Source organism: Theropithecus gelada, chromosome 1 (assembly GCF_003255815.1).
Source record: "Theropithecus gelada isolate Dixy chromosome 1, Tgel_1.0, whole genome shotgun sequence".
NCBI lineage: Eukaryota > Metazoa > Chordata > Mammalia > Primates > Cercopithecidae > Theropithecus > Theropithecus gelada.
In genome coordinates, this window is record NC_037668.1 from 30,875,286 (window position 1) to 30,888,599 (window position 13,314).

At 62.3% G+C, this 13,314-nt stretch overlaps 1 protein-coding gene across 1 annotated transcript; it reads left to right on the forward strand.

Annotated features, from left to right (window-relative positions):
* On the forward strand, positions 1 to 11,639 carry GABRD (gamma-aminobutyric acid type A receptor delta subunit). Its single transcript, XM_025390049.1, has 9 exons — positions 1 to 188; positions 5,616 to 5,728; positions 6,007 to 6,074; positions 6,190 to 6,410; positions 8,224 to 8,306; positions 8,825 to 8,962; positions 10,002 to 10,157; positions 10,438 to 10,655; positions 10,874 to 11,639. The coding sequence occupies exons 1-9, from the start codon at positions 121 to 123 to the stop codon at positions 11,171 to 11,173; spliced, it is 1,365 nt and encodes a 454-aa protein (XP_025245834.1). The 5' UTR covers positions 1 to 120; the 3' UTR covers positions 11,174 to 11,639.
* Positions 11,640 to 13,314: the final 1,675 nt, after the last annotated feature.

Sequence of the window (13,314 nt, forward strand, 5' to 3'; positions counted from 1 at the left end):
CGCGCTCCGTCCGCCCCCTCGCGCCCGCGCCGCGCTCGCTCAGCTCCCGCCCGCCTGTGCCGCCTGTGCGGCCGCCGCGAGCCAAGTTTGCGCGGACCCCGTCCCGAGCCCGCCGCGGCCATGGACGCGCCCGCCCCGCTGCTGGCCCCGCTCCTGCTCCTCTGCGCGCAGCTGCTCCGCGGCACCAGGTGAGCTGGCGGGGTCCGCGGCGCGCGGTCGGGGGCGGTGGGGGGCCGGCGTCGGCCCGAGATAGCGGCTGGGAGAGCGGCCGGCGCGAGCCCCGGGCCCCGGACCCCAAGTCTGGGGGCCCCGCGTCCTCCCTCCCCGGGGTCTCGCCCCGCGGGCCCCTTGCTGGACTCGCCCCGACGCTGCCCTTGGGCTCGGGACGCGGCGACCCCCGCGCTGGCCGCCACCGCCCGGTGCTGTCCGCCGTCCTGGTGCTGAATCCGGGCGGGACAAGAGCGTCGTAGCCTCCCGGTTTCCCCGGCTCCGTGGCGCGCGTGGAGGGTCCCCGGGTCCGCGGCACTCGCGGGTCCCTGCCCGGCCGGTGCCTTGAGGAAAGGAAAGACCCGAGAACTCGGTGCGGGGAGGCTGCTCCCTTTGCCGGGGGAGCGGTTCCCCGTTCCCCGAATGAGCTTCCCCAGCCGGCGGGTCTGGGACGGACGGAGGAGGCTGTGTCGCTGTGGAGGGTGGGCCCGGCCTCCAGGGTCTCCTTTCAGAGCCCGTTTCAAATGGCGTGGACAGAACTCCTGAGTGTGTGCAGGTGGACGGCGGCCAGGTACCCCTGGCCACAGAAAAGAGATGGTGGATTTCTTAACTATTTTAGGAGGGGCTCCCCAGAGAAGGAAGAGGCTTAGAAGGAGGCCCCCCAGGGCTGGAGCCCCCTCTGGCCTACAGTCCCTCCACCCCCTCCTCTTTGGGGATCTGAAATGGGTTCCACAGCCACCCAGGCAACTTGGCCCCACCGCTGGGCCTGGCTGCCTTCCCTAGGAGTCACGAGAGGACATTCAGGGGCGTCTTTGAAAATCACCTCAGTGCAAAGACTGCAGAAGAAACAGCAAGAAGCTGTCCCCCAGCATTCGGGATCTCAGAGACCATGAAGATGCAGACATAGAGGTGGCTGACCGCAGTAGAGGTGGCAGCACCCAACACAGGGCGGCGTGTCAGAGTTTTCCTGTTGGAGGTGCGGGGGACAGAGCCCAGAAGGCTTGGGTCCAGCAGCAGCCGTGTGCCCATCAGGAGACCACAGGGTCAGCGCTGCCTCTGGATCTAAGCAGCCTGTGTCCTGGGAAGAGCTTTGTTTTCCCATCAATCCCAGTGGGCCTTTCTCCCCTTGTCCTTCCCTTCCTTCAAGGTGAGAGGAAGGACGAAGCCTTGGGCACAGTAGTAGATGCAGTGCTGGAGACATGCGGCCAGCTGCCAGCCCAGGCCCACAGCCACTTAGCCAAGAGGCTGAAATCTAGACGGCTCTGAAACCCCAAAGTTTTAGCCCAAGTTTGACACCAGAACTCAGTTGGCGGCAAGTCCCGTCCTGCACGGACACGAGACTCTTCTCATCTTTGTTAATCCTACCTCTGGACCTATTTATGTACACTTCTTGCCGGGGAATTCTCCGGGCTGCCCCCAGCCCCAGCCTCTGTGTCCACCATTTCCCTTTTCTAAAATCTGAAGATCCTTAATCCTAGCCTGCATCTGGCTCCTGGGCTGTTGGGGAAGGGGTTCTGTGGCTGTTTCACCGGGCAGGAGAGCTGGAAGGCCACGGTCCAGCCAGGAGTGGGGCCCTCTGGGCCTGCGGTCACTCCCATCCCCGGAAGAAGGGTGCTGTTGGGGAGCACACCTTGCCTGGTGAGAGGTGCACTGCCTCGCTGTGTTCCCCTCTAGCTCTCTGGTTAAAAACAGTGACCACCTGGCTGCACGCTACAGCCTCTCCTTTGAGGTCATTCTGTCCACACACACACACGTGCTGGGCTCAACCTCCTGCTCTTGGCGTCTAGGGGCAGGCCTGGAGGGTGGAAGCACCTGCCAGCTCAGCCCTAGGGGCCACCTTCAGACTTAGCGGGGTGCTGTCCATGAAGAGCCTCTCCTCCCATCCGTGGCTGTGCCCCTCCGCTCCACAAACCAGGACAGTCGCCCTCCCTTCCCTCAGTCTCGGGGTCCTCGTCCTGGAGCCGTATCGGATGTCAGTGGGACCCATTCTGGCCATTACCCCAGGTCCCCATCGCAGCAGCTCCTCATGGGAAAGGCTGGGTGGGATAGGAAAGGAGTGTGGCGGCCGTGGGTCGGCCCGAAGTGTGAAGACCCATGCACGCGGCAGGCACTGAGCTTGCCGACTGTGTGCCCGCGTGGGTGGCCCTCCCGGGCTGCCGGCACCTCCGTCTCCCTGGAGAAGCTGTGCTGCGGCTCCTACCGTGCCAGCTCGCGGTGCGCTGGTGGCGGTGCTCCTCTTTGCCTTGGTAACTGCAATGCTGGGAGGCTTGTGCTGCTCTAAAAGCAGAGCTGTGGGATATGTGGGCTGGGTGTGCGCCGTGGAGGAGCCTGGAGGGGGAGGCTCCCAGCTACACCTACCTTCCCTGTCTGTCCCCAGGGCACAGACAAGTGACAGGGATGGGTTTGTTTTTCAGTGGGGCCAGGAGGGCAGGAGGCCAGGTGACCCAGGGAGAGCAACCCGAGGGGGAAGCTGCCATGTCTTCATGGCGCCCACTCTGCCCCCTGAGTTTGGAGTCCTAAATCCGAGCGTAGACTTGGAGCCTGGTGTATGGCCCTGAGCCTCTCTGTCCATCCACCCAAAGGAAACCCCAAGCTCAGGCCACCACTGGGCCGCAGGGCCACCAGGTGAGGCAGCAGCCCTCTCCCGAGATCTCCATGACGTACCGGAGTCAGGACGTCCCCACCTGTGTCGAACTCCCTTGGTGCAGGCTGTGTCCCCCCAGCCCCCGCTAGCTCTGCCTGCCCTGTACATCCTGACCTGAGGAAGTGGGGGGCCTCCAGACCCCAGAGTCTGGCATGAAGCACATGCCCCCGCACGCTGGCCCTTCCCATCTGTTCACAGTGGGAAAACCACCGGCCGCTCTCCTAGGTGAGAAATGGCGTGGGGGTGGGAGCCTGCTTCCTTCTCGCCCCCAAGAGGCGACAAAGGTGCCTCCAGGTGAGCTTCGTGGAGGGGTTGCTCTTGGTCTTGACTTCATGCCCCCCACACGTGCCACCACCCTGAGATGGGCAAGAGACGTGGCCCAGGAAGGACGGTGTCTCCTATGGCCTCATTCCAGGCGGGCTAGATGGCAGCTGGGCTGGTCCAAAAATAAAGCCTCACTCAGATCCCTTTGCGTCTGACCTTCAGGGTGACTTCCATTTGCATTTTTAATTGGCCAGGACTTAATTCGATTCCATCTTATCCTTTGTTACCAAAGTGCTTGCCCCTCCTTAGCCCTGCGCTGGGCCACTCTGGGGGTCCAGTGGGTGCGGAGTTGTGGGTCCGGATGTATAGCAGCCCTGGACGCTGCTTTCAGGTGTCTCCTCCTGCCAGAGTTGGGCCACCACGGTCGCCCAGGACAGATTGGGGTTGGCAAAATCTCGTTTGCTAAGGAACGTTTGGTTCAAAGTCAAAATCTTTGAAAGGTCAGTATATAAAACAAGAAGAAAAGTGGTTCTGAAGGAAAGGGAGAGGGCCTGAGCCCCTACCTGCTGCTGCCTCCCAAACCCCGGTGGTCTTCGGGGGCCCCAGGACGCACCTGAGGATAAAGTGTGTGGAGCAGGGTTGAGGCTGGACGTAGGGAGAGGCAGGGAGAGTGTCTGCCTTCCTGCGTCCTTCCCAGTGTTTCTCCGCAACCGTGGGTTTAAGATTTGGAGCCGCCCCTGCAGCTCCCCGGCAGGACTTAGCCTGAAGCACCAGACCCACTTGCCCCTCCCTTGGGAAGCCAAGGACTCAAGGGGGCTGGAGCTGGAGAGGCAGACAAGCAGAGTGGGCTACAGGTGCGCTGTGCGGGGTGCTGGGAGGGGGCTGCACGGGGTGGGGCTGGTGGCCCGGCCTCAGCTTGACTGCGCCAGACAGGCAGCGTGGAGGGGTGCCTCGAGCCCAGGTCGCAGTCTCTGAGGGAGCAGGAGGCCAACGACTGTGCCCCCACTGTAAGGAGGGGAGGGGCCATCAGCTGGGTCCTGGGGAACCAGGTGTGGAGGAGGCCTGGGACTGTGCTCTGCTCTTGGTGGCCTGTGGAGTGGCCCAGCATGCAGCACCTGCTCAAGGCTGTGTCTGAACTGGGGTCAAATCTGTCTCTAGGCTTGTTGAGGCGGAGGCTGCTGACTCAGGCCCTGACCCCTCATCTCTCTGGGAGGGCTTGGGCCAGGCTCAGGGGCCTGGTGACCTGGAGGCCATGTCTGAAGCCACTCTGCCACCCCCTTGGATAGAAATGATTCCAAGAATAGAGGGAGGTTAATCTCAAGGCCCCACCCCTGGGACCAATCCCCGCCCTGTGTGCAGGAGGACGGGTGTGACAATCGCCAGGAAATGGACGGCTTGAAACAACGGACTCTTATTTTCTCGCAGCTCGGGAGGCCAGGAGCCTGAAATCAAGGTGTGGGTGGGGCTGGTTCCCCTGGAGGCTCTGAGGGAACCTCTGTCCCCAGCCTGTCTCCAGCTCCGGCGGTGGCTGGAAACCCTGGCCTCCCTTGGCCTGTGGATACCTCACCCCAATCTCTGCCTGCACAGTCACCAGCTTCTTCCCTCTTCCCTTCTAAGGACACCAGGCCTTGGGTTTAGGGCCCACCCGATCCAGTATGGCCTCATCTTAACTAATTACCTCTGCAAAGACCTTATTCCCAAATAAGCTCACATTCTGAGGCTCTGGGTGGATGTACATTTTGCGGACACTGTTCAACTCAGTGCAGGTGAGCAGATGGGGGCCGGGGGTGCTGGGGTGCTCCGGGCTCTGGCAGCACGGTGTATATAGGGAGGAGACGCCTCCCTCAAGCCTGAGCGCCCCCATGGCCCTGCTGGCTGCCCCGAGCTGCTCCGAGGTCGAGTTAAACCCCAGAAACACATGGCCATTTGGGGACCTGGGCCTCACCCTAGGCCTTCCTGGGAGAGACAGAGAATAGGAGGCTGTGGGTCTGGGTTTTGGGGCCCTGTCCTCTTCCTGTCCCTGCATCTTGCCTCTTCTTCACATTCCTCTTCTCTAAACCATCTAATGGAGGAAGCTTCGCCCTCAAAAGCCGACAGGGAGACCTCTTTGGTGAGGGACCCTGGGGTGGAGACCCCCAGGCCAGCCTCTGTGGGCTGGTTGAGGAGGGAGGCTGTTAACCTGGGAGCTTGGCCCACACTGGGGGGCTCTGTCCCTCTCCAGGGCCACCTCCCGCAAAGCCAGGAGAGCAGAGTGGGCACTGAGGTCAGAGGAGGAAGCCAGGTCAGGGCCGGTGGAAGAGGCTGAGGACCTCCCAGGATTCCCTGTGTCCAGCCGGAGCCTCGGGGACTGGCCAGGCCCCTGTCTGCAAGGGCTCCCACAGTGGCCCCCCACACCCTGGCCCAGGTGCCCAGAACAGTGCTGCATCCCCAGGAGGGGACCTGGGCTCAGTGGAATTAAATTAAGTCCTGGCCTGTCTGACCAGTGGCCTTGCATCTGCAGAGCGATGAATGACATTGGCGACTACGTGGGCTCCAACCTGGAGATCTCCTGGCTCCCCAACCTGGATGGGCTGATAGCCGGCTATGCCCGCAACTTTCGACCTGGCATTGGAGGTGAGGGGCGGCCCAGGCCCAGCAGGCAGGAGCCACTGGGGCCCGGGCTAGGCCGTGGCTGTGTGGCCCACTGGGCTACGGGCTGTGCTCTGGGCAGGGAAGTCTGGCTCTCCCCCGGGGGCTCCATCAGAGCCAGGCTCCCACAGAGACAGCCAGGGAGGTGCAACTTCTCGGGCCATGATGGCTGACTGCCTGTGACTGGGACCCTGGCAGGGTCCCACCCTGGCTCCCATGCTGGGCTGGCCTCAGCCCTTCTTAGTTCTTCTCCTTCCTCGCAGGGCCTCCCGTGAATGTGGCCCTCGCTCTGGAGGTGGCCAGCATCGACCACATCTCAGAGGCCAACATGGTAGGTGCCACAAGCCTCTGCCTCAGGCATGGTGGGTGCCCACAGCCTCTGCCCTGGGCTGCATGCCCCTGGGGGTGGAGTGAGGCTGACCCCGGCCCCTGTGCTGCCTCCACAGGAGTACACCATGACAGTGTTCCTGCACCAGAGCTGGCGGGACAGCAGGCTCTCCTACAACCACACCAATGAGACCCTGGGCCTGGACAGCCGCTTCGTGGACAAGCTCTGGCTGCCCGACACCTTCATCGTGAATGCCAAGTCGGCCTGGTTCCACGATGTGACAGTGGAGAACAAACTCATCCGGCTGCAGCCCGACGGCGTGATCCTGTACAGCATCCGGTGAGCGGGCCGCCCACCGGGGCCCTGGGGGACAGCCTGCCCGGGCCCATGTCGGCGCCTGGACGCTCCGAGGCTTGGAAAAGCTCGAGCGGTTCCTGCTGCCGGGAGCTGGGGGGGTAGAAGCTGCGCAGTTATTTATATCCCCGCAGCTGCTGGGGAAACATCCACGCTCCAAGGTCGCCGACAGGAAGCCGGCAGATGTGGCTTTTTGGCCAACACAGTGCCTTTTGGTTTTTAAAATGGGGTGGAATAAAATTAACCTTTGTAAAGTGAACAATGCAGTGGCATTTGGCAGATTCGCCCTGTTGTACAACCCCACCTCTGTCTGGTCCAAAACATTTCAGGACCCCGAAAGGAGACCCAGCCACGGAGTAGGTGCTCTCCACTCCGCCCCCCTTGGAGCCCCAGCAGCCACCCGTTTGCTTTCTGTCTCTGTAGATCTGGTCAGAGACAGAAACATTTCACCGACAGGGAATCACACGCTGTGTGTGGGACCGTTTATGACTCCGGCTTCGTACTCAGCACCGTGTCCTCAGGGTTCACCCCTGCTGAAGCTGGAGTCAGGGGCGCCTTCTTCTTCACAGCCGGGCAGTAGCCCATGGCAGGGACGTGCTGCACCTGCCTTCCATCCATCTGCCGAGGGGCGCCTGGGTGGCTTCCTGCGTTGGTGAATGTGAAAACACTGCTATGAACGTGTGTGCGCACATTCGTTTGAAAGCCTGTTTTCAGACACATGCCTCTCAAAAATGGAATTAGCTCGCAACACTTAAAAAAATCAAGAGGCATGTGGCCGCCCGCAGTGGCTCACACCTGTGATCCCAGCACTTTGGGAGACCGAGGTGGGTGGATCACGAGGTCAAGAGATCGAGACCATCCTGGCCAACATGGTGAAAACCCGTCTCTACTAAAAATACAAAATATTAGCTGGGTGTGGTGGTGGGTGCCTGTAATCCCAGCTACTCGGGAGGCTGAGGCAGGAGAGTCACTTGAACCCGGGAGGCAGAGCTTGCAGTGAGTCGAGATTGCACAACTGCACTCCAGCCTGGTGACATCACTCTGTCTCAAAAGAAAATAAATAAATAAAAAAATCAGGAGGCAGCCGGGTGCAGTGGGTCACGTTTGTAATCCCAATACTTTTTGGAGGCTGAGGTGAGAGGATCACCTCAGCCTGGGAGTTCGAGACCAGCCTGGGCAACACAGGGAGATTCTGCCTCTACACAAATAATAAAAAATATTAGCTGGGCTTGGTGGTGCGCACCTGTGGTCTCAGCTACTTGGGAGGCTGAGGTGGGAGGATCACATGAGCCCAGGGGATTGAGGCTGTAATGAATCAAGATTGCACCACTGCACTCCAGCTTGGGTGACAGAGTGAGACCCTGTCTCATAAACAAACAAAAAAATCAGGATATTTTACATAAGAATTCAAATATCTGACCTCTCCTAGAAAATCAAGCGCATGGCGACTCTGGGCCTATTCCTGTGTGTTCCCCAGCCATCGCTCAGGCCAGGGCCTGGGTGTTCAGGCTGTCCCCTGCCCCATAGGCCCCCAGCCCAGTTAAATAGTCAAGCGTTTTGAAGAGAATGAATGAAATCCAGTTCTTGATAGTCCTAAATGAAGACTTGCAAGCATCTCTGAAGTTGAGCAGTTTTCAGGTTTACCTGGATTCTGGGCAACTAACAAACACAGCCTGAGAAGTAGCTCGGGCTCCAGGCAGCCCCTGGTACTCAGGGGGCATCTCTACAGGGGAACTGCCAGGCTTCTAGGAGGGCTGGCCTCACCCCCAAGGCCTCACTGCCATGCTTGTCTTGGCAGAATCACCTCCACTGTGGCCTGCGACATGGACCTGGCCAAATATCCCATGGATGAGCAGGAGTGCATGCTGGAGCTGGAGAGCTGTGAGTGGGCGCGCAAGGCGGGCAGGGGCTTCTCTCGAGGGCCGTGCTGGCTTCTCCAGCAGTGGATGGGGGATCAGACTGTCAGCCCAGGGCCTGGACAAGGCTGGTCCGGCACAGGGTGCAGGAAAGCACCAAACCAGCTTCTGCATGAGCAAGAAGCCTGGGCAGGAGGAGAAGGGGCCAGAAGGCCTGGAGCAGTCTGGCCTGTGGGTCCGTCCATGCCTGAGGAGCCGGGCCGTGGAGCCCAGACATGATTCGGATTGGTATCGTTAAGCCAGTGCTGCAGCCCCTGTGTGTCACCTGACGATGGTGACCCCATCTGTGTCCCTTCCACCTGCCCAGAGGAGCCCGACATGGTCCCAGAGCTGAAGGTCTCCTCGCTCCTGGCTGGGGTCCTGCTCGGTCCCCATCATGATGGTGTCAGCTCCCTGCAGGCTTCCTGTGTGGACAGAGTGCTCCTGCCAGGGCTCCCGGGGCAGGACCAGGCTCTGCCGCCCACCTGTGTGCTTTTCCTGCAGACGGTTACTCATCGGAGGACATTGTCTACTACTGGTCGGAGAGCCAGGAGCACATCCACGGTCTGGACAAGCTGCAGCTGGCGCAGTTCACCATCACCAGCTACCGCTTCACCACGGAGCTGATGAACTTCAAGTCCGGTAACGTGTGCCTGCCGCCCCTTCCGCGTGTGCCTGCCGCCCCTTCCATGTGTGCCCGCCACCCCTTCCATGTGTGCCCGCCGCCCCTTCCGTGTGTGCCCGCCACCCCTTCCACGTGTGCCCGCCGCCCCTTCCGCGTGTGCCCGCCGCCCCTTCCGCGTGTGCCCGCCGCCCCTTCCATGTGTGCCCGCCGCCCCTTCCGCATGTGCCCGCCACCCCTTCCGCGTGTGCCCGCCACCCCTTCCGTGTGTGCCCGCCACCCCTTCCGTGTGTGCCTGCCGCCCCTTCCGCATGTGCCCGCCACCCCTTCCGCGCGTGCCCGCCTGTGGTTTTCATGCTTTTTCGCCAAGCCACCCGCAGGCCCTCAGGGCCCCTGGGGATGCAGCTGGGACGCTCCTGCCTTAGGAACTTGCTCATTGGCACCAGCTACACCCACACCAGGGCCGCCAGGCCTGCCATCGTATGGACGTGGGTCAGCCCTTCCCATCTCACTCCTCGGTCCTCTCTCTTCCCAGCACTCCAGGTTTACAGGAAACGTGAGGGTGTGGGGAGCTCTCTTAGCCCCAGGTCTGCAGGGCTCAGGGGCCAAGCTTTCCTTGTCTACCTTGTCTCCCAGCTCCACTTTCCCACCCCTACGTCCCCCGTCCCCAGTCATCCAGAGCGGGTGAGCCCAGTGCCAGCTCCTTCCAGAGCCTGGCTGTGCCCGCAGGAGTGTTAGGAGAGAAAGGAGTGCGCCCTCCCCATTGGCTGCGAGGGTCCCTCAGGGTCAGTCCAGCAAACGTGAGGCCAGCAGCAGCCTCAGCCTCTCTCCTTCTCCTCTGGGTTACACTGCTCAGGACCAGCCTGTCCTGTGGCCAGACCTAGGGCCGGAGACCCCCAGACATTTCAGGCCATGTGGTTGGTGGGGAGGGCAGGGGTCTAAGTCTCTCTTCTGAGCCCTGCTGTGGGCCCCGTAGCTGCCAAGCCCTGCCGCCCCTGAGTCCCACGGTTGGGCTGGGCTGGGCAGGGACGGGGGCGCTGACGGTGGCTGTCCCAGCAGCCGGCCAGTTCCCGCGGCTCAGCCTGCACTTTCACCTGCGGAGGAACCGCGGCGTGTACATCATCCAGTCCTACATGCCCTCTGTCCTGCTGGTCGCCATGTCCTGGGTCTCCTTCTGGATTAGCCAGGCGGCGGTGCCCGCCAGGGTGTCTCTAGGTACGGGGCCGATGCTCCGAGGGGGCTGGAAGGTCCGTCCTGGGGAGCAGGACTTCTCATCCCTCAGCTGGGGGCCCAGCACTGGCCTCCGGACCATGCCAGCTGTCCTGGGGCAATGGCCAACTGGGCCAGGCCGGGTCAGGGGAGCAGGACCTGCTCCCTGGGGTGGGCATGGGGGTGGGGGGCAGCGGACCCTTATCTGTGGGTCACAGGCACCAAGGCTGGGGGTGGGACGCCGTGAGGGCAGGGCTACAATGATGGTACCACCTGTGCCCGGCAGGCATCACCACGGTGCTGACGATGACCACGCTCATGGTCAGTGCCCGCTCCTCCCTGCCACGGGCATCGGCCATCAAGGCACTGGATGTCTACTTCTGGATCTGCTACGTCTTCGTGTTTGCCGCCCTGGTGGAGTACGCCTTCGCGCACTTCAATGCCGACTACAGGAAGAAGCAGAAGGCCAAGGCCAAGGTCAAGGTCTCCAGGCCGAGGGCAGAGGTGAGGGCCTGGGACTGAACCAGGGACAGCACTGCTGGGGGCCCCAACGAAGACCCCTCAGCTGCTCCAGCCCACTGTGGGTCCCAGCTGTGCTCCCTGAGCGTGGGGGGCTGGAGCTGCTGGCCCAGGCGGGGCCCTGCATGGGAGCACCTGTGGTCCAGGGCCCTGGGAGTTGCACCCCAGCGCTCAGCCCTGTCTCCCCCACTGGCCCTGTGCAGATGGACGTGAGGAACGCCATCGTCCTCTTCTCCCTCTCTGCTGCCGGCGTCACGCAGGAACTGGCCATCTCCCGCCGGCAGCGCCGCGTCCCGGGGAACCTGATGGGCTCCTACAGGTCGGTGGGGGTGGAGACGGGGGAGATGAAGAAGGAGGGGGCAGCCCGCTCAGGAGGCCAGGGGGGCATCCGCGCCCGGCTCAGGCCCATCGACGCAGACACCATTGACATTTACGCCCGCGCTGTGTTCCCTGCGGCATTCGCGGCCGTCAATGTCATCTACTGGGCGGCGTACGCCATGTGAGCGCAGGACTCAGGCCACCCTCGCTTGTCCTGGCGCCCGGCGGTGGCTGCCCAGAAACTTCCTGGGAGAAAGAGCCCTTGGTCCACCTTCCCTCTCTGCGTGTTTCAAAGTGGGATGACAGTCGGCCACGGAAAACAAGAGGAAGCTTCAGCCTCCCTGAGCTCTGACCTCACCCGAAAGGCCAGCCTGGGGCTCTCCAGTAGGCAGCGCGAGACCCGCACAGATGAAGGAGCAGAGGGTCTGACCGAGAGACTGAGCCAGGCTGGGGTCTGGGCCCTTGAGGGAGCCGCGGATTTTTAGGCTCAGGAAGTGATCCTGGTTTCTAGGTCTCTGCTGTGCGGGGTGGGGATCGGAGCGTGGGAGGAGGTGGGAGTGGACGTCCATCCGGTGAGCAGTGAAGGCGTTGGTGAGGTCTCTCTGGCCCCAGCATGAAATAAAGCCTTGGCCTGGGGGCCGCTTCGTTCTCTCTCGCGGTGCCGCGCTTCACTCCTGGGGTGCCTGGAGCCCACCCTAGCTGCCCGGAACACCCTTCTCCAGCTGCAGGCTTCCCGGGCGGTGTCTGGGTGGAGCTGATTGTGGAAGCCCAGAGAACACTCAGGGTTGAACATACGCCTTGCCCAGCGGAAACAGTGGGTCGAGGTCCCGGGAAGGAGGCTGTCCTTGTCAGCAGGGCAGGCTTCGAGGGAAGGGCTTCAGGAAGTGAAGAACCAGTTTTTGCGATGCTGGCTTCAGGCACTGGGTCACTTCATCTATGTCCCTGTGCTGTGATGAGGCCATTTTCTCCAGGGGCCTGAGGCAGGAGCCTGCACCACAGTGTCGGGGAGTGAGCTCAGGGTCGCCGGTCCCAAAGCCTGGAGCTTTTGAGGTGCCTTTCTGAGATCCTGGAGCTCAACACCAGACTTGGGGACAGAGACTCAGGGACACAGGGGCTCAGGGGCTGGATCCCAGATGAGCCATGTCTGGGGTACTGAGGGAGGGCCGAGGTGCAGAGGCCTAGAGGGAGCTAGAGGAGCTGCCACCCCATTGGTCCCTGAGGCCTTTGGTCCAGGGGCTGTCCAGGGCTAGGTGCCACCATGGTCCCTCCTTGGATGTGAGGATAGACATTTGGAGGCCACTGAGGCCCCACAAACACCACAGCCCTTTCCCACCTGCTGCCACTGCCATGGACATGGGGTGAGCACACTGCAGCCCAAGGAGCTGACAGGCAGCTCTTAATGAGGGGTCCAGGTTTTCCAGGGCACCGGGTCATTACTTGTGGAAGAATCTGAAGGGAGCAGTTGGAACAACTGCTGGGGCTCTGCCATCTGCTGCAGGACCCAGGCGTCCGGGGCTCTGCCATCTGCTGTGGGACCCAGGCGTCCAGAGCCATCACATGGCAGCTCGCGAGGTGGCAAAGTTGGCCAGGTCAGTGCCCTGTGGAATCGGGGTGGCAGCTAGGCCTGGGTGGCCCCCATCTCCATACCACTGGGGACCCGGGGTGACTGTGTGAGTCACCTGTCCTTAGCACGACCTGCGGCAGCTCTGGCAGGGTGAGCAAGCAGCAAGATCAAGTCACCAATGGGGCCCAGGCATTGCACCCGGGGACCGACGCAGGCTGAGTTGCTTCCCTCAGGGCCAGGCTGTGCCCCAGAGCAGATGAGGGCATTGCCCACCACTGCCCAGACCATGCCCCATGCACCACCTCTGTCCCCTGCTGGAAGGTCCCCCCACGCCACTTCCTAATGACCGCTCCTCATTTCCAGGCTGCCCTTTAGCACCCCTGCTCTGCAGGACAAGGCTGTGAGGCTTGGCAGGGCCGTTCTGCGGGTGGGACAGGCTGGGGATGGAGGGGGTGGGATGGACCAGGCTCTGGTGTGGCCACAAGCGGCAGAACAGAAGTGAGATTTGGGGCAAGCAGAGAGCAGGTGGCCGGGCAGCAGCAGAACTGGATCTGGGTCAACTGGGGCTCCGGGCCACCTCCTGACACCAGGGTGAGGCGGCTGAGCCTGCCAGCTCCTTGTCCAAGGACGGAGACACCCCTGCAGGGCCGGCTCTCACCGTCCCGCCTCCTGCCCTCTGCTCCCTGGGCCTCCCTGCAGGGTTACCGCTGCCTCCTCCCTGGAGCCCACGTTGCTCTGGGGATAGGAGCCCAGGCCGCAGAT